Source organism: Ipomoea nil, unplaced genomic scaffold, assembly GCF_001879475.1.
Source record: "Ipomoea nil cultivar Tokyo-kokei standard unplaced genomic scaffold, Asagao_1.1 scaffold2159, whole genome shotgun sequence".
NCBI lineage: Eukaryota > Viridiplantae > Streptophyta > Magnoliopsida > Solanales > Convolvulaceae > Ipomoea > Ipomoea nil.
Window position 1 is genome coordinate 2415777 of NW_017618587.1, and position 24137 is coordinate 2439913.

Consider the following 24137-nt stretch of genomic DNA (forward strand, 5'->3'; position numbering starts at 1 on the left):
TAAAAAGAGATAATAAAACTGGGTTGAAATCATGACACAAAAAATTTGAATTACTATAAAACAAAATCTAGGAAATAGTGATTTTTTTTTTTTAATTTTCTTTTTGGTATTTTGTTTAGAAACCAATGATATATAATAATCACGTTTAATTTTAACTACTTTAAATTGAAATTACAAAACCCAAGAAATTCTCCTAACAATTTTTGTTTGTCATTTATAAAATTTATATTTAACTTCAATTAATTATTGACTATTAATTAATCTAAAATAGTCCATTAAATTCTCCCAAAAAGTTAAATCTCAACTCTCTAAGGGTCTTCACATCTGACCCGACAGAGCATTTGGGAGGATGTAAGTCACGGTGATTCTATGGCTCAGCAGATATAGTCAAATGTCGGTGCACACAAGGAATTATTTGTCCATTTTGGAATTAATCTCCACAGTGTCGCTGTCATGATTTGAATCTTGATCTCTTCTCCCAAATACTACCTACTGAACCAGTGAGCTAAGACGGGGCAGGTAAAATGGTCCATTAACTTCCAAAATGGACGGACGAGTAGGTGGATCGCGATTACCATATCATAAAATGTCAACTATTACACAAGAATGTGATTTACTCAATGCATACTTTAAAGTTGTGACTGAAAATTTTTCTCATCACAAAAAAAAAAAAAAAAAAAAAAAAATCTCCAGGAGTAAGGTTTCTCCCGTGCACACCTTCAAATAGTTACTCTAGACTGAGGTTTACCTGATAATTGTAAGTTTTACCTAAGAGGGGTTATTAGGGGGATTTTTTTAAAGAAAAATATTACATGTACTCTCACTTCTTACTCTATCTCGCAAATCTTTGAGGTAGATAATTTGTCTGGGACCTATATTATAAAAATATCCATCCTTGTTTGCAATTAAAAGTGGAGGAGTAGAATTTGAGAGTGTAGAATTTTTTTTTGGAAGAAAAAGTTAGAGGGGAATTTTTGAACGGGTGGGGGTGAGTTTTTTGTCAATATTTTCTCCTACAAAATCAATATTTTTGTGAGACCCATTGAATAGGAAAAAAACAAAATTGAACAAGCTCATGCACCTGCCACTCCCAGCAACATGTACCATCAAAACTTCTTTTTTAATTACTTTTTCTTTTTGTTAGATTTTTTCTTCCCCTCTTTGCTACCAAAAATCTTAAACTGAGGTTGCTTTAGTGTACTAAATTGAGTAAAAGTTACATTTTTGATGGATGATTGCCTGATTGGTAGTGGAAAAAAAATACTTGAACGACTATTTTATACTCTGAAATACAGAGTATTTGTAGAAGAAACTGAGATTCTGTACTGACTGCAGATTGGCTTATCAAGCAGATTACAGATGCGCCGTATACACACAACAGCATAGGGAATATGAGTTTGTGGGTTTAATGATTCCATTTCTGGTATTATACAGTCTTTCCTTCATCCTCAATCAAATCACTTTCTTTTTTCACTTTAGCCTCTCACTTTTCCTAATTTTGCACTTCACACCCTTAGGCCGCGTTTGGGAACGACGAATCCATCAACTACGCACAACTCCAGTTTCAGCTACGTATCCATCAATTTTTCCTTTTTTTCTGTTGGTTTATTGTTTAGTGATAGAAGATTCGTAATATGCAGTACAAGTGTTTGATAAAATGTCTGTGGGAAAAAAAAACAAGGTGGTAGGTTTTTCTTGAATTAGTAGCGTACTGGATACTTATGGTTGGTTCATTCTTTTCTTCTTTTCCCCCCTTTTTAGTTATAGCTTTATCATACACCATTGTTTCTGGTGGGTAAAGATGAAGGTTGAAAAGCTTAATTCTTGAATTTCTTTTTTCAAAGTCAATCAATTTGTTGATAAATAGAAGAATCACGGTACTGAGTATGTGAAAGTTATGTCCTGTTTGAGGATTAACAATCTAGCTTGGTTAAGAACATGTTTGCCCCTTTGACTCTAAATGAAAACTATGTGATTAATCAATCAGTTGTGTTCTATAGTAGATATATTGTTTCTGTTTGAGAGAATGGAAGTTTTCCTTTTTCATTCATATATTATTTCTGTTCTTTGAGAGAATGAAAGTTGTATCTTTACGTTTGTTTGAAGTTGGAAGAAGCCAGTCTCCAGGAAACACTGACAATTGCATACTTCCATTAGCACTAGATTCCTACCATCTAGACTGGGAAAGTATAATTTATGGAACATGAAATGATAAAAACGTGTTTAGACTGGGTCTTTATTTTCAACGTTTTCTTTGTTTATAATTTTCCATAAAATTTCTGCACCATTAGTCAATAGAGAAAAAAAGAGTTAGTAATAGGTTTGATGCTGATCATAATCTTCAGAGTTGAATACTTGTCATGTCACATGTGGAGTGAGACGCCCTCCTCAGTAAGAAAAATACAAGATGGTGGCTTTTAAAAATTGACCTGATTACTCTCTTCTTCTTTGGTTTTCTCCGTTCTTAGCTCAAAGATTCTCTCTCAGGGTTATGAACATGGAGGAGCAATACTACTATTATACTGCAATTCTACTGTCTTTTTTCCTCATCATATTGTCAAAATTATTTTCCCATAAAAAGAAAAATTTACCACCAAGTCCACTTGCGTTACCAATTGTTGGCCACTTTCATCTTATCAAAAACTCACTCAATCAAACACTTGTCTCACTATCAGCTAAGTATGGTCCAGTTCTTTATCTCCGGTTTGGTTGCCAGTCCTTTCTTGTCATATCTTCGCCTTCTGCAGTTGAAGAATGCCTCACCAAGAACGATATTGTATTTGCAAGCCGGCCTCAGGTCATGGCTGGAGACATGTTCAGCTTCAACTATTCTAGTATCGTGTGGGCACCATATGGCCAGGTTTGGAGGCTTCTGCGCCGTTTTGCTGCTATTGAGCTATTTTCCACAATTAACCTGCAAAGTTCTTCCATCATCCGAGAAGAAGAGGTTCGAATTCTTATCCGCTCGTTGTTCAGAGTCTCCAAGAGCGGAAGCTCAATAGTGGATGTGAAAAATTGGGTGTCTATTTTTGCTTACAATACTATAATGAGACTTGTGAGTGGTGAAAGGCTTGTGAATGAAGAAGATGCAGGGGGAACCAAGGGGAAGGAAATCATTAAAGAACTCAGAAAGATTTTCTTCCCAGATATACCGTTCTTCAATGTGTGTGACTTCTTCCCAGTGTTGAGGTGGTTTGGTTACAAAGGGATTCAGAAAAAGATGGTGTTACTGCAGAAGGAGAGGATCAAATTCTCGAGTGGCTTATTAGATGAATTTCAACAGAAGGAAATCTATTCTTCCGATCCGAGTATTATTCAGGTGAATAACAGGAAGAAGGCAACACCAATCATGCAAACTCTACTTTCTCTCCAAAAATTGGAGCCTGAATTCTATACAGACGATATTATCAAAAGCTTTCTACTGGTAAAAACATTCTAAACTCTTTTCTCTTTTCTATTTTTTGTTTTTGTTTATCCTAAAATTTTGAGCTCTAAAATTAACAAATCCTTAGTGTTGTAATAAAATATTTTAAGCTGATTGTCACATCTTCAAATATTGGATTAAGTAAGCTTGAAGTCATTTTCTTTGCAATTAAATTATGATTTTTGTATTTGAGCCAATGACTGACTGACAGGTGGGGGGGTTGGTTCTATCATGTCCATAAACAACTTGAAGAGCAAAGCCAGAAATGTCAAATATATTACACATGTCAAAATTGACCTCTTGAAAGTAGTATTGGCTAATCCTTTGGAGAGAGGTGTAAGCTTATCAAGTGGGCCATGCATTGCATCATTAAACATTTTAAAAACTAACATGGAAAACACGTTTACTATGTTTAATTTACCTGTTCAATTAGTCAACCAGAGAATATGCTTTCTAGACTCTAAATTTCATAGTAGCAACTAACCAGAGAATAATAAACAGAAGAAAATGAGGTATAAATATGTCACCCTGATTTTAGAACTGGATACTGAAAACCAAAAATCTTATGTGAAGGAACTTTGTGTTTGAGTAGATGATCCTAAGATTTTGGTCTAATGAAGTTAAAGCAAATTTGTGTTTCAGGTGATGTTTATTGCAGGGACAGAGACAACAGTAGCGACTATCGGATGCGCAATGACACTTCTCTTGGCTCACCCGGAGGTAATGCACAAACTCAGATCCGAGATTGACAGCAAGGTAGGACACACAAGGTTGGTAAATGAGTCCGATCTTCCCACACTTCCCTATTTGCGTTGTGTTGTGAACGAGACACTAAGGTTCAACCCTCCTGTACCACTTCTGTTACCTCACTATTCATCTGAAGACTCTGTAGTTGGGGGCTACGACATTCCCAAAAACACGACCTTAATGATCAATGTTCGCGCTGTGCATCAAGATCCCAAGGCATGGGAAGAGCCGGAGAAGTTCAAGCCAGAGAGATTTGAAACAATGGAAGGTGAAAAAGATGGATTCGGCTACAAATTTGTTCCATTTGGACTGGGGAGAAGAGCTTGCCCGGGAAACAACATGGGGTTGAGAGCAATTTCACTGGCATTGGGTGCAATTGTCCAGGTTTTCGACTGGGAAAACGTTGGAAAGGACAAAATGGACGTTGGCTCCTTGGAACCGGTCTGCACTCCACGCCAAGATTGCATCCCACTTCTCTCCCAGCTCTAAAACCTCGTTACAACTCAACTTTTTGAGTCATCTTATGTGTTATAAAGTAATGAAATAAATACCTCCCCATCCTATCTGGTCGGGATGAGGGACCCTGGACGATAGATTTTGTCTTTTGTTTGCATGTAATGAAATAAATAAGGTAGAAATGTGTGTAGTTAGTAGTTACTACATGCAGTGAACAAATTCAATATTTATTTACATATGCATATATGAACATCTCCGATATATTTCCATGCGAGTAAAAGAATTAGTATATACTATATAAGAACTCAACATATATCCATTATCGTGCCTCCAATCCTCCTCTCCTGATTGGCTCGCGACTCCAATAATACTTTATGGACTAAAAATCTACTGTAAAATAATACAGTAACATTTAATTATTTCTATAAATACTTTCCTATAATTCATCTCCGTTACCATTATTTTCGGTGAATTCTGAAAATGGGCGATAAAATCGAAGAGCAAACGCATGAAGTAGAAGCAAAGCATCATCAGTCAGAGACCGATACCTCAACGATGACAATGTCGGAAATCGAGACACCTCAGGATCAGGGAAAACCCTCATTGGGATCTCCGAAAAAGCCCGACAGTTTCTCCTTCAGCATCTGGCCGCCGATTCAGAAAACCCGCGACGCCGTGATCGAGCGCCTCATCGAGACGCTGTCATCGCCGTCGATTTTGTCCAAGCGTTACGGCACTATTCCCCGCGAGGAGGCTTCCGAGATCGCTAAGCGTATCGAAGAGGAGGCGTTCAACGCCGCCGGAGCGAACGACGGCGGCGGCGATGGAATCGAGATCCTCCAGGTCTACTCCAAGGAGGTGAGCCAGCGGATGCTCGAAGCCATCAAGTCCAGATTCGCCGGCGCGCCGGCGCCGGAGAGTGTGCCGGCGCCGGAGAGTGTGCCGCCGCCGCAGGAGGGCGAGAAGCTCTACGCTCGCCTTGAAATGGTGGCCCCTGAGGATGCGCCTTGAAATGCGGATTGAGGTTTCTAGAGACATTATATATATATATATATATATATGTTTGCAGTTGGAACATTATTGGAGTTCAGTTAATTGAAAATGCTCGTTTCATGATGCTCTGATAATTTGAGATCTAGTCGTGTTGTCTTTGGATTTACAACACTGCTTATAATAATATTCAGTCTTTATTAAACTTATCCCTCTCAGTTTTTTATGTTTGTTTTGATCCTGCACTTATCTTTTCATTTTGTCTCTTAGCATCTATCCAATGTGAGATTGTTTGATCCTTAAAGTTCCCATTTCTCGTTGTTTCATTGTGGGTTTTGTACCACTATCTGTTTATGAGCATATCATTACCTTGCATCTGAATAGAGCATTGAAATTACAGATTCCACTGACTACACATTTTTTTGAACAAAGAAAGCAGTTAAATCTATGAACATGGCCCTAGTTTGAATATGTTTAAGCAAAATCTCAGATCCGGGGAGTGTTTTGAAGAGAACTTTGGAATGCATCTATTGATGATTTATGAAAGTTTTACTAAGTTTGAATAATGTCAACTAGATGCATCGATTTTCATGATCCTAGAAGCTAAAAGTGAGAAACTTTATGCTTGACTGGATTTCTAATATCAATTGTACATGTCTGCTTTGTCCAGGAACCAAATTTGCTGCATTTCTTGACTTGCAACTAATCCTACTTGCTTTTATGGTTTTTAGCCACCTACTCTTGCTTTCACTCTGATATCTAGTGATGAGTAGTTTTGAGAAAATCATTTTGTGTTTTTGGTGATTTGAGATTTGAGACCATTGCTGTGGGTAAAGCTAGTAACTTTCCTCTATTTCCTCCCTCATCTTATTCTCGCAAATTTCCTTCTCTTCTCCTATTCCCAGTTTGAGACAGCATATGTATGTATTTCTACTATGTTGGATAATAATAAAATGGCTATTGCTTTGTGATATTTCTTTGCAAGCTACTGCAAGGTGGAAATAACACCATGGCATACCCAGTAACAGAAATTTGTCTAAGTTTTATCAAAGATGGCAATTTGATCTTGATCTGATGCAGGCATTTCATTAGTCTGGGCTACAAGAACTTCCACAGCTTCTTCCCTAGCTCACATAGACCTGTATGATACCTGTAATCTTTTTCTCCATACTTCAAAGGGCTTTGATTCACACCAATCAACACTCCTATTTCCTTCCAAAGATTCAGTAGATTGACTCTTTTGCTGAGCAAACGGCAATGCATTTGCAAGAGGAGATGGAGGAGTAGGATGCCAGACTAACCGGCTTCTGCACGTAAGGAGTATTGGTTAAGGTCTTCCAATGAGCCTTCTGGTTTCTAGTGAGATTTGAACCCACACACTGCCACTATAGTAAGACTTTAGGGTGATCGTCGGGCCAATTGAGCTAGCGTGGCAGGCTTATAGTGGTTGGTTTTATAGTATGAGTCCAAGGTTTTATACTATGTCTAACCAACAAATTTTTTTTTTTTTTCATATCTTAGCCAATGAACGAACTCTTGATCTTTAGTTAAAGATGGTTGAGTCCCTCCCACTCAACCATACCACATATCAGCCCTAATAACCAACAATAGGGGTTGTGTTGCTAGATTACACTTAAATTATCCTTAATCAATCCCAAGATTTATCCTTTTACTTGTATATTGTTCCCCCAAACATCTTCTTCAACAATTCATTCAGTTCTCACTTGAGACACAATTCCATCAACCATAAAGTGTTTGTTATAGTAAAATAGAGTAAAAAAAAAAAACATTACCCATTATGAATTCTACGTTACAGACCCTTCTCATTTAACTGTCATAACTGAACTGCTACTTGTAGAACCTCCCTAAAAACATGATTTTCACGGCCTAGAATTCATTATAGAAATTAGTAAATTTTTTTTTTTTTTTTTGGTTGGACTGATTTTCTTTTCTCTTCTCTCTCTAGTCTGTATATTTCTGCAAAATTATCCGGCGAAATTCTACAGACGAAGGTGAAACTGATCCGAGACTGTCAATTTTAGAACCCCAGTGTTCAATCTTGCCGGTGCCAAATGCCGATACGCTGCGCCGCCGCATTTTGAATTGCTTCATCAGCCTGCGTACAGAGGCCGTTGTGTTCAACCCCGGACATGTAGTTCCTCACTTCTTTCCTTATCATCTCCTGCAGCTCTGCTAAGAACTCCGGGCTGAAGAAAGGCTTCTCCGCCGTTTGCGGCGGCGGTGGAGCGGCGAACTGGAAGCTCTGAGGCGGCTGTGGGGGTAAATAAACTTTTGCAGGCGGAGACACCTGGGGAAGCTGGGGAATAGGGAGGAGATGATTGCGTCGGTTTATCAACGGTGGAGCTTCGTTGGATCCGGGCAAAGAGAGACTCAGAGAGGTAACCGGGTCGGACGACAACGACGGCGGCGTTTCCATCGTCGGAAAATGAGGAGGGAGCGGGAGCGGGAGTTTCCCGCCGCCGGTTCTGGCGATGGGGTTATAGATATCGCTAAAATCGGAGTCGGAAGGGCTGAGATGAAGACCGGACATGTTCACCCCGAGGCCGTCGCTAGAAGATCTCTTGAGCGGCAGCCCACGCGGCGGCGGCGGCTCAAAGCTCAAGTTTTCCGACGACACGGAACCGCACTTGCGTTTCAGAGTAGAATTCCAGTGATTCTTAATGGCGTTATCCGTCCGGCCACTAAGCAACCGGGCTATGGTGGCCCACTTATTCCCGAACTTCGCATGCGCCCGGATGATCGTCTCATCCTCCTCCGCCGTAAACGGCCGGTGCTCCACTTCCGGCGAAAGCTGATTACACCACCGGAGCCGGCACGACTTCCCAGACCGTCCCGGAATAGAATTCCCGATGAGCGACCAGTTCCTCGGCCCGTACTTCTCCACCAACCTCTCCAACATCTCATCCTCTTCTGGACTCCAGGGACCCTTAATCCTATCCGCCGCCGCCTCCTTTTTCTCCTCCATAAACTCGCGACCAAAGAAGAAGAAAAAAGAAACCGAGAAAATTATATTATGCGGTGAAGCGTCTGAGAAGAGAGAAGATATAAGAAGGGGAAGACAGGAACGGCGGCCGGTTGACAGTTACGAGTTGAGTTGGCATGGGACACGCGTCGAGCTGTGAAATCTGGGAGGACACCTACGAATCACACGTTGCTAAAATCCCGGGGATTAGAAAGTGGATTATGGTGGAGTTACCCTAAATTAATTACACTTTACAAATTCTAAACCCACCGACCGTTTTGGAAGTTAGTAATTATTGGATAGTGTTTTTGAAATTGAAGTTCACGGTTGGAGTTGGATGGGGAGTTTGACTCAGACAGCCTGGACACCATATTCATCCATGCAAAAACAACCACTTTTCTTTTTCTTTGTTTATCTTTCTCATAAAATATCTTTGAGAAAAATTCAGAACTCATGCAGTTGAGTCTGGAAGGTACTAATGGAGAAATGGGGCATAGATTAGAGAGCGATTGGAGTCTAGAGATAGGGGTTTGGGGTAGCAATTAAGGGCTCAAAGACTAAAATGGGAAGGAAATACAATTTGTTGATAAAAAAGGGAAATTTTTAAAACGGGGATAAAATTAGGAAAAGATCATTGAGACATGCATTTTTGATGCGATTGGAGTCTAGAGATAGGGGTTTGGGGTAGCAATTAAGGGCTCAAAGACTAAAATGGGAAGGAAATACAATTTGTTGATAAAAAAGGGAAATTTTTAAAAGGGGGATAAAATTAGGAAAAGATCATTGAGACATGTATTTTTTATCAAAAATGCATGTCCCATGTGTGTTTGAGTTTTATTTCTTTTTTTCGAAAATAACCACAGACGCAAGTGGTATTATATCAGAGACGCAAGTTCTAAGTCTCTGACTATATAATACTACAGACGCAAAGCTCAGACGACCTTTGGCAAAAAACCCAACGGAGAAAGAGGAGTCGTCGTACTGTATCCCGTAAACGCAGGTGGAGGAGGAGGAGCCGGGGTCGTTTCCAGTGGCGGAGGTGAGGTCGGAGCAGGCGGTGGCGAAGCAGGTTATGTTGGAATATGTGGTGGATAGCTTGGGGTCGAAGATACGTTTTTGATGTGAGTAGCAGGGTTTGGCACAGGGCTAGCACGGAGTCCAGGTGAGGTCGGAGTCGGTGTCGAAGACAAGGGTGAGGGTGTTCTTGGGGGTGCCGAGGCCGACGGTGACGATATAGTTGTCGGTGCCGAGGGTGGTGCCGGACTTGGCCAGAACGGTAGCTTTGGAATCTGGGATTTTCTTCTTGCGTACTCCACTCACGACGTTAAGGTTATCGATCCTGGCAGAGTTGACTCGCGACTCGTCTCTGGTATAATACCACCGTCTTGCGTTTGTGGTTAATTTTGGAAAAAAAAAAATAAAGTTCAAATGCATGTGACAAGAAACGCATGTCCCAAATGCTCTTTTCCTAATCTTGTCCACTTTTCAAAAGTTTTCCAATTTTGTCAACAAATTGTATTTCCTTCTCATTTCAGTCTTTGACCCAGCTATTGGGACCAAGGGATAAAGGTTGAGAGTAGAACGCAACTAGGTAGGATTGAAGTCGAGACGACCCAGTGTAACTCCTGCAAACGTCGTGCAACCTTTGTGCAAGTTGTGTGCTCGTGTGAGGCCTCGCGTGGTTCCACGCACAACTGACGCAAAGCACGTGCTTTGCCCCATCTAGTGGAGAGTTGCTTGTCATATCTCACGCCTCAGAGCTTTTGACAAGGTATGGCTTATAAAAGATCATTGTAATTTCATTTCCAAATCATTTCATTTTAAAGTACAATATTTAAATAATTAAAAGTCTTTGTAACCTCTGCCGATTGAAGTATAATTTCAAGAGGCCGAAAAGATATGAGTTACTTGACATCTTATTAGTAAATCTATGTTCTTGTCATTCCTTCGCAATATAATTTCATCAGTTCGTAGTGAGCCTAAGCAAATAATAATAATAATAATAATAATAATAATAATAATAATAATAAATAAATAAATAAACAAATAAAAATTTTAAAATATTATTTAAGCAAGTAATAATGATATCTAATTTTTATTTTGTTTTGTTATTTTAATAGTGATTTTCAATAATATTGGTCAGAATTGAACACCTTTATTTTGGCAGTGAAAGAACCGTGTTTGGAAATGACATCAACTTTAAACAGCTGCAAAGTCCACCAAACCCATACAACTTTTTAACCTTTGAGTTCTTATATGATGTCTTATTGGACTTATATCATTCAACCCAAAAAAAAAAAAAAAAAAAGTGATATGCATTAGTTAAATCTACTTTTTTTTCTTTTTCTTTTTTTTTTTTTTTTAAAGGGGTTCATAAAACCAACTTATCTACATAGTCCACATCAAAGTTTGAAAAATAAAATTATTTGTACTCTCATCTCATTTAACACCAAAAGAAAAGAAATAAAGAAAGACTTTGTTTACTATCTCATAATTTTGTTCTCTCATTTGATGTGAAATTGGAATATAAACAATACTTTTATTAATTTTGTAAGCTTGGAATGTATACAACTATACACTACATATGTATTCTTTGGAATAAAAGTGATGAAGGGATATTATATAAGGAGGCAATAGGTGTTTTAATTTATTACTGGTGATTGATGGGTTCTTAATACAAGTGAGCTCGGAGACTATAGTGCTCGTGAAGTATATATTGCAGCCTCAAAAGTTTGATTCCCTTATTGGTTTGGCAAATGCCTTTATTTATAGTGTTGGAATAGAAACACATGCTGGTTCTTCTATCAACAGGTCTGATGTGACAGATCGACACTTGTGGTTCAAGTCAATCACGACCTATGCTGACCCTGATGGCTTGATGTGACATCCATAGTAGTAGTGACAAAAATCACTTTTCTTGTCGCTCCCGCCTGAACTTGGTAATTGTCTCTCAACTACCTCAGTGACTGAGATACGCCTAAATCTGGCTACTCTCTTAGTCATATATGGTACTAGTAAACTCGCTACATATCTCCATCGCTCGGTATTGATGTGGAATGCTAGGTTCGATTATCGTATAACATATTAAAAACAAAATGTCCACAACAATTATATTTTTTTAAAAAATAGAAGTACTATATTTTGGTAGTAGAGAATGATGCAAGAGTTTGTTTAATTTAGGTTTGAGGCAGTAAATTGAGTAGTGGACGGTGGTGATGATAGGTTGTTTGTAATGGATCAGTTGGTAGGTACCAAGTAGTGGTTGGCTAAATGGTGCAGAAGCAGGTGAATGCAGTGGTTAGTAGTTAGCAGCTTTCTTTAGTATTTGCATATAAATAGTAATTCATTTGGTATTTTAGGTGTTCACATTCTTAATTTAGTAGGATAGTTTGTTATTCTAATAACTTCCTAAGCATTTAATTAACTAATAAGGGTAACTTAATGTGGGGATAACCAATTCATTAATAATCCCTAAATACCCATCGAGGTATAGGTGAGAAGTCATGGGTCTCTAAGAGCAACCCCATCAGTATATAATATGGGAATAATGTCACAATCAAAGTCATGTGGAAGGGAGAGAAGTAAGAAAGAGAAAAATGTGAAGTTTCTGCAAATGTGGAGAGAATTCTGAAATATGAGGCCCACCTTTTCTTTGTCCATGCGTGACAGCCATGCGTGGCTGTCACCATTGTGTCGAGAGGCGCGCCTGACAGTAATTAAAGTATTATTATTATTTTTTTAAATTCAGTTTTTTTTTTCATTTTTTTCTCTCCCCTCCCATCTCCTCTTTCCTAAGCACTCTTACATTCTCCCCATAATGATCCTCTAACTCTCTTTCATCTTAGTTAGAGCCCAATTAATACCGTAAAACTTTTTCTGTTTTTGTTAACTTTGTAGTCGAGCGACATAATTGTGACCCTTCAAATGAGAAGTCTCAAGTTCAAACTTTAGTGTGAGGATAAATATTGACTTTTTGTGCTTCAATATGTTGAGAAAGTATGTATAAATAGATATTAAATTGTAATAAAGTGAATAGTACTAAAAAAATAAAAAAATAAAAAAATCTAATACTTGATCATTGACATACAGTGATAAATGGGCCGTTCCTTTGGGTTGTGATGGGCTAGTAAATTTGAACTGAGCAAACTTCTACTAATTTTACCCAAATTTTGTTCATTAGTAATTTGTATAATGGATCAATGTTCTACTGGGCCTCCACTTACATACAAGCCCACACAAAACATTATGACAAAGTATACCATATATCATAGTCCATATTGTAAGGTAGAGCAAATTATTTTGTAGATCTAGGTTCACCTTATAAGGTGGATTCAAATCTAAAGATACACAATTAAATATTAGGAATAAGGGTCAAATAGGCCATCGAACTGCACACGATAATGCAATTAGGTCATCGAACTTAAAAAACTAACAATTAGGTCCCTAAACTAACCAATTTCAAACAATTCTTCCAATTTGAAGATTTCTAACAAACAAGTCATCCTCTCAAATTAATTATTTTTTAAAAAATAAATTTTAAAAAATAATTGTTTTTAAATTTAAAAAAAAAAAAAAAAAAGACTCCGGCCGGAGACGGGGGGCTGTTTTTTTTTTTTTTTTTTTTTAATTTAAATAATTAATTTTAAAAATTTATTTTTTAAAAAATAATTTATTTGGAAGGATGACCTGTTAGAAACCTTCAAATTGGAAGAATTGTTTGAAATTGGTTAGTTTAGGGACCCAATTGTTGGCTTTTTAGATTCAGTGGCCTAATTGAATTATTGTGTGCAGTTGGATGACATATTTGACCCTTATTCCTAAATATTAAATGTCCATAATTTACCCTTTAAAAATTTACAATTTGTGATGACTCTGTATTGTATTCACAAATTCTCAAAACATAGAAACACAATATATATAATCTAGATGTTCACAATTCCAATACTAAAAATACATAATTAGGATTACAGGTGGGAGGGTCCATGGTATAACAAGTGCCCAACTGGTAAGGTAGACCACTGATAGATGTTATTTTTTATGTATTGAAGATTTATTGTTAATATATTATAAGTTATTTTAAGTGAAATAACTCATTTAAAAAAGAAGAGAAGAATAACTAATCGGTGCCTAGGAGGTCTAGGCGGTCAACGCTTAGGCGGTCTAGTCGGCCGCCTAGACCACCAGTTACGGTGATACGCTAGGCGGCTAGCAGGCGCCTAGTTACGGTGATACGCTAGGCGGCCGGCAGGCGCCTAGGCGCCGATTAATCAGTGTCTATGCGAGATTTTTTTCAACACTGACTGCAGTAGTAAGTTTGTTAACCATGTCATCATATAAAAAGCAAATATTTTTCAATATGTCACATCATCTAGCAAAGAGGAAGACTCGTTGGGATAAGAATAACATTTAGTCTTTTAGGAGTTCAGAAAATCAAATCAGATTTTTAAAGGCAATTTGAATTAATAAATAATTGTTTTATAAATAAAGACCTATTTGGTTAGTAGGTGGGAACTTATGTCAGTATTATAATTTTAATTCTAATTGTTAATTGTCAACTTGGTCGTTTGTTTGTCAAAGTTGAGTTAACTACAAAGTCTTGGATATTTATTTATATATATCATCTTGCTATATTGTAGCATCAATTGTGGAATAAAAAACAACTTATTTTACATTTTTTGTTGAAAGCTATTTTACATTATTATATTATATAATAAGTTAAATATGAGCCCCTAAAATAACTAATTCATTCTTATTTACACAAGATAAAATTTATCGTAACAAAATTATTAACATTTCAATCGATATTAAGTAAAAGGATAAGTGTCTGATACGCGTATATCATAAGAGGAATGAAACTCTAACATTGCGACTATTACAAATACGCACTTTATAGATATTTTTGATTTGATATGATGAAGTGTGACAAGTAAGGTTCAACAACTGGGTGATATTTTGGTCAAGAAAGTAGAAACTATCATTAATTACCTCAAAAAGACGGTAGACTATTAGGACACGTGACTTAAACATTTCATACGTGGAGTTTAATGATGTTTTTTTCAAGAATCCCGATCTCTAAGGAATCCATCCGCCATTGAAAATGGCGTTGCGCAATACGACATTGGCGTCAGTCGACTTGGAAAGACAAGCTGCCAAAAGTAAACCCAACTACCATCTCAAACCCTCCTCAACTTTCGTCGCAAAAGCGATGTTTGCTATTCTGTGTTTCTTCCTTCTGGGTTGCGCTAGATTCGCCAAGCCCGCAGATCTCGGCGGCAATGGCGGCGGCGTCCCGTATTTCTCGCAGCCCGGCAGCGTTTTCCTGCTGGCGGGGCAGAGCAACATGGCGGGGCGGGGCGGGGTGGTTAACGACGTGTGGGATGGGTACGTGCCGCCGGAGTGCCAGCCGAGCGCGACGGTGCTCCGCCTCAGTCCGGGGCTGATTTGGGAGGCGGCGAAGGAGCCGCTGCACTTGGGGATAGATATTAACAAGACGGTGGGGATTGGGCCGGGGATGTCGTTTGCGCATACGGTGTTGACGAAGGATCCGGGGCTTGGGGTGATCGGGCTGGTGCCCTGCGCCGCCGGGGGGACGAATATCAGCGAGTGGGGCCGCGGCGGCCACCTCTACACGCGGCTGATTCGGCGGGGCGAGGCCGCGGCCCGCGGCGGCGCGACGATTCAGGCGCTACTTTGGTACCAGGGAGAGACTGACACTGTGAATCTTGAGGATGCCAAGAAGTATAGAAGTAGACTCCGGAGATTCTTCAACCATGTCCGCACTGATCTGGAATTGCCCACTCTTCCTATCATTCAGGTACTTTACTTTGATCCTATAGAAAAGATTCTTCTTTTTTTCTCTTTGATTTCAACTATCTAGACTCAACTATAAGCTCAGATTCCCATGTGCACATAGTTTAATCTCATTGGTTTTTTGATTCAACCATTGAATGATTTAAAAATATTTGTTACAAGTTGGACTCAAATGGGAGTGGCATATTTGCCGAGCTAGTCAGCTATGAACAATTTAAATTTAATCTCTTTACCTGCTTGTGGTTCATAGCTAGTTAGGGTCACAAGACAGGTTTATTCATGCATACACTCGGATAATGGCTGCAGATTTGTCTGTTTAGGATTTCATAAGCTACACTAATCTTATCCAAAAAATTGAAATTTTGCCCTTGGAGAAAGGTGGATTAAGCTCTTTGGTGAAACGAAACATATAATTCAATTTAGTATCAGAGTGAGGGTGGTTGGGGGTTTGATTATAGATGATCATGAGAGGGGGGTGAACCTATCCTTGTCTTGATGGACAATTCAAGACCCTACCATTTTTTAATTAGCAAAACACACCTTGTTGGAACATGGGCTGCTGGATAGATAGGTCCAACTCTTGATTCAATGATTCATATCTCTATAATCATTTCAAGAACTTATCATATGGATCTAGCCAGCAGAAAAATCAAACTCAAACTGCATTTACCTTTCAGCTCTTACTAACATTATGCATAATGGGATAACACCTTGTGGATTGATTGATTGTTTTAGGTGGCTTTGGCAACACAACAAGGACCATACATAGATGAAGTGAGGGATGCTCAGTTCCATGTGGATCTTCCCAATGTGAAAACCGTGGACGCCAAGGGGCTGCAGGCAGGCCCCGATTATCTACACCTCACCACCGCATCTCAGGTCCAGCTCGGGCAGATGTTAGGCGACGCCTTCCTGGAGAGAATGCCTCTCCGCCTCCAAACGAGCAGCGCCTCGAGGAGACACCACAGTTTTGTTTCTGGCTTTCTTTGCAGGCCATTTAGGTGAGTTGGACAACACAAGAAGCAATATATGTGACTAAGTTATCTGTCACAAACAAAACTCAATCTTTTGTCTTGGGGAATTGGGTGTTTTCCCTTTTGTTGTATAATTCTTTCCCCCTTGGCATCTCACTTATGGATAAAGAAGCATATTAATGACAAATTACTTGATACATTTTTTCATTACCATTCCTCTTTATGTTCAATGCACATCTCTGCAGATATTAGTGATAACAATCCAAGAAAGTAGTTTAACACATTCATTCCATTCTTCCATTTCGCTTAATATAATGGAAAGCTGAATTGAATCAAGAAAAAATCTTGATGCTATATATAACAGAGACAATGGTAATAAGTCTAAAGCAATTTGGTATCATAGCTTTTACTCCATTAGAAGAAGATGGAGATGATGGGTAAGAAGAAGAAGTGGCAAATGAAGAACGAAAGCGCGATGGCGTTATTGACGGTGTTGCTGCTGATATTGTACTTTTGGAGGACGATGATTCCCGCCGGAGAAATGATGATGGAGGCGGAGAAGAAGAAGGAGGAGGTGGCGAAGCAGATAATAGTGCTGGCGGGGCAGAGCAACATGGCGGGGCGGGGAGGGGTGGTGGCGAGGATGGTGGACGGGGAGAGGATCAGGATATGGGACGGGAGGGTGCCGGCGGAGAGCCACCGGAATCCGGCGGTGTTCCGGTTCAGCGAGCATTTCGAGTGGGAGTTAGCGCAGGAGCCGCTTCACCAGGGGATCTACTGCAACAAAACGTGCGGGGTTGGGATTGGGATGGCGTTCGCGAATAGGCTGCTGGAATTGGAGCCGGATTTCGGGGTGATCGGACTTGTGCCTTGCGCCGCCGGCGGGACGTCGCTTGTTAACTGGACCAGCGACACTTATTATCCTTACAAGATATTCTTGTCCAGGACGAGGACGGCCATCAAGAAAGGCGGAATCCTCCGGGCTGTTCTCTGGTACCAAGGCGAAAGCGATTCCAAGTTCTATGATGTCGGAAAAAGCTACCGGAAAAACCTCGAGACATTGTTCCGCAAAATGCGCAGCGATTTGCTCTCCCCTACGCTCCCCTTCTTTCAGGTACGTAATAATCTTTTAGTTGAGATGGTTTGGTATCAGTGACATATAGTATGCAATCTAATCCAACTATTAACTTAGACTTTTAGTTGAGATGGAGCACATTAATTATATATTTTGAGACATATATAATGCAGGTGATAATTCCGCACCCAAAACCGCCGTTCAAGGGGCCATTCACGGAAGACGTGAGAAAAGCACAGACGGAAATAGACATTCCGAATGTGATAAAAGTGGACGCAGATGGGCTTCCGATGGGACCGGACGGCATTCATTTGACGACGGAGGGATATGTCCGGCTAGGAACCATGCTGGCGGAAACAGTTTCCAAGAACAAATCAGTATTATTACCCAACAATAACACTACTGTCTCCTCAACCAACCACACTTGTGGATGTCCTTAGTTAGTTTGAGGTTTACGTTTCATGGAAACAACAAATGCTTTCTAGTTTTCCAGTTTCCACGAACGCAAATTGCTGTAGATTTGCTTGAATTGAAGAAGAACGAATCCAAAAACACTTTATGATCAATTGTATTAGTGTTCTTGCAGTACTTAGTACAATTACATAAAAGAAATTTGTTAATTAGTATAGTTATATATAAAATTTTTGTTATACCCAATACATATTGGCGCATCAAAATTTTTCTAATTAACCAAACCAACCACTTATGGAATTGTTATTGTTATTGTTATTACATTAGGTTTTCCAGCCTAAACTAGACTAATTCTAAGTCCCCAAAAATATTGAAAGAGGTAAATTGAAAGTTGTCCAAACAGTCTTCCAGTCAGTTCCTGTCATTGCTGCTAGAGGGACATGACGGCCTTAATCGTGGCCAACTAAATAGAACTAGTAATGACTGTAAATAAGGTGATTGATCACTTGAGCTAGCTCGCGGGACAGGTGGCATTGCTCCAAGAGGGACACGACAGCCTTAATCGTGGCCAACTACTAAGAAGCCACATCACCAATCAACTACACTCCCTTGCCTTTTCTATCTTCAAATTATAAATAGAAGTAGTTTCCCAGTAGAAAACCTGGTCTTTTTGCCAGAGACAGATTGCAGTTGCAGCACAGGAACATGAATACCTCGAAGGTAAGAGAATTGAAGCTTGTAAAGGCATTAGTTTATATATATATATGAGTTCGTTTGAACTCAAAAACAACAAACGTTATTGTTTAGTTCATTATGTGTTTTTTTAATTGTGTTGTTGACAGGGAAGGGAGTATATAAATGAGGAAGGTGGGGTGGAGACGAAGGTGGAGAGCACAAATTATGAGTGGCCGGCGGGGCAGGGGCAGCAGCCGCGGAGGGAGAAGGTGGAAGTGATCCATCGACCTCACGGCGATGAGAATCCCGGCGTTGGTGGCGCCATGGCGGATGCAGCTACTAAGGTGGCTGACAAAATTGATTCTGCAATCAAATCAGTTTCCGGTTCTGGAACAGGTGATGATGACCTTAAGGGTGCCAAGACCGATTAATTTTTTATTTATGGAGAAAGTTTGCTTGATTTGTGACTAGTAAGAACTATTTACATATTTCTTATATACGTTCTTTATCGCTTTTAGTAATTCGGGTCCACTCCAGATAATTAAATCCATCACATATATACGAGATACAACTTTAAAAAGTTTTGAGAGTTGTATATATCGAGTGTAATGAAAATATTATGAGGATACAATTTCTCACTGTATAACATTCCCTTTTCTGTTTTGGTGTTGAACACAATACGATGCCCTGTTCCTATTCAAATGTCTCTTGACTGCAACAACAAAAAGTTGCAAGCAACAAATGAAATCCAAAGATCAGATATTGCCCCCCAATATAATCCCAACATCTATCTTTTCTTCAACCTTTCCTATTCATTCGGTGGATATTCTTAGTATCGGTCGTGTATGCCTGACCCTGATGTAGCGTAGCGCAACAAGCTAAGTGACAAGTGTTGTCACTTAGTCTGCATGCTTTGCTGAGTGGGGTTAAGGGTGTGGGGGTGGTGCTATGCACTATGGTATCTGAGTAATTTTATAAATGTATGGGAGATTAGGATTATATATAAATATAGTGTGTATAATCATGTATGATAATTCCAATTAATAAAAGAATAGTTTCGTTCCCTTTACACATTGCACGTAAATCTTTTATTCATTTTTTATTTTTGTTTTTGTTATTGATTTATTGATCTCATTTTTCACAACAATTACATTGATGACATAAATTGAACCGGGAGTCACAACTTCGTAGTTGAGTGGACTACGACTTCGTAGTATTACGAGTAGAAGATAGTTACAAGTAGTATTGTGTGTTACAGGTAGGGAGTATCACAAGTGGTGTCAAGTTGTAATGATATGAATATGACAACTGACTTTGTGTAACAATATATTGGATATGACAAGTGAGGGGATGACCCTCCTATTTATACTAATTAAGCTGTCTAATAGGGAATATACTCCGGTCTTTGGCCTTCTTGTAGTCAGGATCTGGTCGGGTACGAATCGCCTTGACCGACCAGAGTGCAGCCCTTAGCCGACCTGACCTTAACCGACCAGAGTGCAGCCCCTAGCCGACCAGACCTGAAGGTTAATCAACTCGTTGGCTTGATGAGCTGTTGCCCTAACATTTATGTGCTCGGTCCCGATTTTATTGCTCGTCCGAGACCCTGAACACGTATACTGTACTGGGCGTCCAAACCGAAACCAATAAGCAATTAGCTAGTCAGATATATCCTTACACGTGTACGTCTCCCCTTAGTCGACCTGATTACCGAGTGCATGGAAGACACGTGGCTCGCATTGACACTCTACATCCATGCAATCATTATTCTATAGACCATGATCTACACATTTGTATGAATAATAAATAAAAAGTACATTTTTAATATATTAAAAGTACATAATTTTTTATATGTTATCAAATAGTATATATTCATTATACAAATAATATACTTTTAGTATATTAAAAATGAATATTATATTTATGATTCACACAGTTAGGTGGACCATGATCCACAGAATAAATTGCCACATCCATGTGACAACATGCATTCTTAATAATGTGCAAATTAATGAGTGACGACAGAGTCTTAGGTTTATTAGTGATCCGACATTCACGCTACTTTCAACACAACCCGCTGAGAGTGTATATAAATAACATTTTCTAATTTCTAACGGTTCCAATAGACATTGGTGTCTATAATATCCGGTATTTAGTATTATATAAAAAAATCATAAACCAATAAATATTTTTAGCATTTTAACATAATAGTAAAATATTTACCCTTTTTTTTACCTTAGTTTTTTTTTTTTTTTTTTTTTTAATATAAATATTTTTTTTTTAAGTTTAAAACATGACAAATTCAGTCGACTGACTAATTAAAATGAATTAAACTGCATCGCATCACAGCATCAGTAACAGCTTGGCATTGACATTAAAGTATTAAACAACAAAAGATTCTACTACAGACAACTAAAACACTGTGCTTCCTCAGTTCCACTAGTTGCTGTTTTTCATGTTTTCTTTTCCTTCCAGATAAAATGCCAACTATCTCAACACACAAAAAAGGTAAATCGTTGAGCCAAGTTATAAACAGTTTAGGCTAATTTACTTTCATATGGTTCTTTGTCGACTAGGATTACAAGGTGGGCTTTAGTACCTCACCTAGAATAGCGATTGCGAGCGTTTTAATAAATAAAGAAGAAGTAAATCGTACTAGAAAAATCCTATGTTACAAATTCATCCAAGATGATGGGCAAGAATCAAACTTAGCTCGTAATTTTTAAATACGAGAAGCATACCTCACTCACTCAGTCGTTCTTATCAAAACATATAACATCTTGTTTTGACATAATAAAAAGTGGCATTTAAACCAATTTTTTAATAAGTCTTAATCACCCAAATTAGTTAATTATTGCGTAAAGTCATGTTAAATAGTAATTTCTTTTTCATCAACCTTAAATAAGGAATTGGAATTGGTGACATGCATGATGGGCAGCTTAATATGTCCCACTGAATAAGCAACGGCAGGAGAATTATTATTTTGGCAATATATCTAATCTATATTAAGGAAATATGAAAACAATTAAGATTAAGAATCCACTGAGGAATCAATGCTTAGGATGTTCTTGAGTCCTTGTCTTCTTCAACAATGGCTCCCGGGAAGAACAGATCGGCCATGAATGATTGGAGCTCTCAGAGCTAAACGACACATCCATAACCCCTTTCGGGCTCCCAGGGATTCTGCGTTTCTGAGCTCTATCAAACTCAAATCTTGATGCCACTTCTCTGATTAGCCTCCAGCATTTCTCCACTTCCTCCTGCATGTTTCGTTACACCGACTACTATTGTTAGTTTTCTCTATGTATCTCGCGTACATGCCCGCCCGCCCTGACATGGCGGGACGAGAAAAAGATATGTATCTCGAGAGTACAAATAGTATTTTTTTTTTTCTTTTTTGGGGTTTTGGAAATACAAACCCTGTTGGTTCCAAGAATGCCCAACAATAATTGCTCTTGGGACTCTTCTATGCCAATGCAAGGCTCCAGCTTTTTAATGACATGCAGCATGGTGGCAGAGGCCACAACAGAGGGCAGGTAACACATGAATCTACAATCTGCAGAAATTCATGCAATTCATAGTCAACACAACATAAAATGAATCTTGGTTTGAGCACCTATTAATTTTCTTGATTTGAATCGATTAGCCAGTCATAAATAACCTAACCTGGTTCATGATCCTTTCCTCATTAGGATTACAAGACAGTGTTTACCTAACTTCTTAGTTTGGGTCAGTTAGTTATAGGTAAGCTTACTTATGATCCTTTGCCGGTTATTGTTACCAGACAGGGTTTAGATTTCCTTGTCATCCAAAACATAAAATGAATCTTGAAAATAGAGACATTTGTGTTGGTTGTTAATTAAGGATGATTACCAGAACTGATGGAGATAATTACATGTCCACATCTCCTGAGGAACTCAGAGTAGAGGGCATTCTTGAGCCCAAGCCTTCTTGCAATGTAATCAAGAAATGTGAAAGGGGTGACAGGGTTCATCCGCCATTGAAGACTGGAGAGAACCAACAGCTCCATTCTCTCAATTGTTTTAGCCTCAAACATAAACTCAGATTCCTCAACCTACACCAAAACACCATCCCAGATTAACAATAAGAATGTCTGATAATTGTGGGTTAACTAACTAACTAACATCAATACCTGAAAATCCAGGAGGAGAGGCGCTTGGGTCTCTTCAACTTTGGCAGCAAGGGAGATGCAGGCAACAGCCGCGAGTTGACTCATCCATGGCGGCTTCTGAGTTTGGGATTCAACAACACTACTCCCCAGAAACCTATCAAGGTAGTTCACTGCCAGAAGTGCAGTCTGGGCTGAGAAATTATGGCCACCATTCATCTCCAAAATCCACTCCACAGCCTCAGTTCTTGCATCCGACAAAGATGGGTTCTTTTCAAGAATGTCGTGCAGATTGTTCTCTTCTTCTTTGGACAACAAAAACCTCAGCTCTTCATCTCCCCACACCAAATCCTGTTCTATATACCTATCATCGAAATTGTTTCTGATAAAACACTCCTCTCCAAGATTCTCCTCTTCGCAGTACAGAGCCGCCGCATCAAACAAAAATGGAAGCTTTTTTGCCATCTTCTTCTGATCGATGAGAAGAGATTTAGGTTGTGTGTGCACTTATTTCATTGTCAATGGAGACAGAGAAGAACACAGCTTAATGGTTGTTTTTGAGAGATTTTCTTCCCTATATATCGTAGAGAAGAAGAGAGTAGTGAGGCAGCATAAGATCAGAGCATTAAAGAACACAAAGTTTGGGTTTTTATTTGGAGCCTGAAATTCGTTTGTGTGTTGGTTGAGTTATGAGATCTAAATCCTAGGCAAACCTTATTGCATATATAGTAATCAATGAGAGTAAATACTTTATTCTCCCACTGAATTCACCTCTTTACTTGACAATATTTAATTAATTTGATTAATAAATAGATTTATATTTTAATATTATCTGCATGGGCAGCTCGGTTGATCACACAGATAAAATTTGAGAACAATAACTCGAGATCGAGTACTGATCAACTTAAATCGAGAAGGTCAGGTGAAATCAAGATTGAATATTATATTTCAAAAATAAAAACTTCACAATATGTAAGAATTACTATATACAACCACAAAATTTATAATAAAAACTTTCCGAATACGTTTATCTTTTGTGCAGGCTTCACAATTTTGGTACCATTTAATGCTTAACATCAAATAATGATAGTTACAAATAAAATTGATTGTTCAAGAAGTCACACAGACAATGCATTAATAAGAATGAAAACACATGTACATAGGTGTACTATCATACAACATACTAGTTTGACAGGCTAAGGATATAGGCATCATAGCTTGCACAATTTCGTGTAATTTTTATGTTCATGGTGGAATCAACAAAGTTGAAATTAAAGTAGATAATATAGGACAATCATAATCAAGTTAGTTGAACAGTTAATTTTGTAACTATAAAGTTAGAATTTGATTTTTTTTTTTTAAACGATTTATTAGTCTTTTTAATTTTTTGTGACCCTTTCACCAACTATGATCACATGACAAGTTTCGTCTAAAATGCATGTTCATGATATATATTACATCAA

The 24137-nt window shown here is 38.6% G+C and overlaps 6 protein-coding genes across 7 annotated transcripts; 4 read left to right on the plus strand and 2 right to left on the minus strand.

Moving 5' to 3' along the window:
* Positions 1-1215: 1215 nt before the first annotated feature.
* LOC109149685 (cytochrome P450 81E8-like) lies at positions 1216-4736 on the plus strand. The gene is made up of 3 exons (XM_019297605.1): positions 1216-1423; positions 1518-3424; positions 4067-4736. The coding sequence occupies exons 2-3, from the start codon at positions 2492-2494 to the stop codon at positions 4658-4660; spliced, it is 1527 nt and encodes a 508-aa protein (XP_019153150.1). The 5' UTR covers positions 1216-1423; positions 1518-2491; the 3' UTR covers positions 4661-4736.
* A 299-nt stretch (positions 4737-5035) lies between these two features.
* LOC109149689 (MFP1 attachment factor 1-like) lies at positions 5036-5826 on the plus strand. Its single transcript, XM_019297611.1, has one exon. The coding sequence runs from the start codon at positions 5108-5110 to the stop codon at positions 5636-5638; it is 531 nt and encodes a 176-aa protein (XP_019153156.1). The 5' UTR covers positions 5036-5107; the 3' UTR covers positions 5639-5826.
* Positions 5827-7357: 1531 nt separating this feature from the next.
* On the minus strand, positions 7358-8790 carry LOC109149688 (transcription factor MYB44-like). 2 transcript variants are annotated; one of them, XM_019297610.1, is made up of 2 exons: positions 8181-8790; positions 7358-8150 (listed from the first exon to the last, which is right to left on the minus strand). In XM_019297610.1, the coding sequence occupies exons 1-2, from the start codon at positions 8601-8603 to the stop codon at positions 7671-7673; spliced, it is 903 nt and encodes a 300-aa protein (XP_019153155.1). In that variant the 5' UTR covers positions 8604-8790; the 3' UTR covers positions 7358-7670. The 2 variants fall into 2 exon arrangements, with proteins under 2 accessions (XP_019153155.1, XP_019153154.1); XM_019297609.1 differs by having other exon boundaries at positions 7358-8790.
* Positions 8791-14540: 5750 nt separating this feature from the next.
* LOC109149686 (probable carbohydrate esterase At4g34215) lies at positions 14541-16583 on the plus strand. Its single transcript, XM_019297606.1, has 2 exons — positions 14541-15414; positions 16146-16583. The coding sequence occupies exons 1-2, from the start codon at positions 14698-14700 to the stop codon at positions 16413-16415; spliced, it is 987 nt and encodes a 328-aa protein (XP_019153151.1). The 5' UTR covers positions 14541-14697; the 3' UTR covers positions 16416-16583.
* Positions 16584-16677: 94 nt separating this feature from the next.
* On the plus strand, positions 16678-18100 carry LOC109149687 (probable carbohydrate esterase At4g34215). Its single transcript, XM_019297607.1, has 2 exons — positions 16678-17498; positions 17633-18100. The coding sequence occupies exons 1-2, from the start codon at positions 16809-16811 to the stop codon at positions 17897-17899; spliced, it is 957 nt and encodes a 318-aa protein (XP_019153152.1). The 5' UTR covers positions 16678-16808; the 3' UTR covers positions 17900-18100.
* A 3314-nt stretch (positions 18101-21414) lies between these two features.
* Positions 21415-23360, minus strand: LOC109149168 (cyclin-D3-1-like). Its single transcript, XM_019296828.1, has 4 exons — positions 22699-23360; positions 22419-22620; positions 21965-22101; positions 21415-21805 (listed from the first exon to the last, which is right to left on the minus strand). The coding sequence occupies exons 1-4, from the start codon at positions 23137-23139 to the stop codon at positions 21596-21598; spliced, it is 990 nt and encodes a 329-aa protein (XP_019152373.1). The 5' UTR covers positions 23140-23360; the 3' UTR covers positions 21415-21595.
* Between the last annotated feature and the right edge of the window lie 777 nt (positions 23361-24137).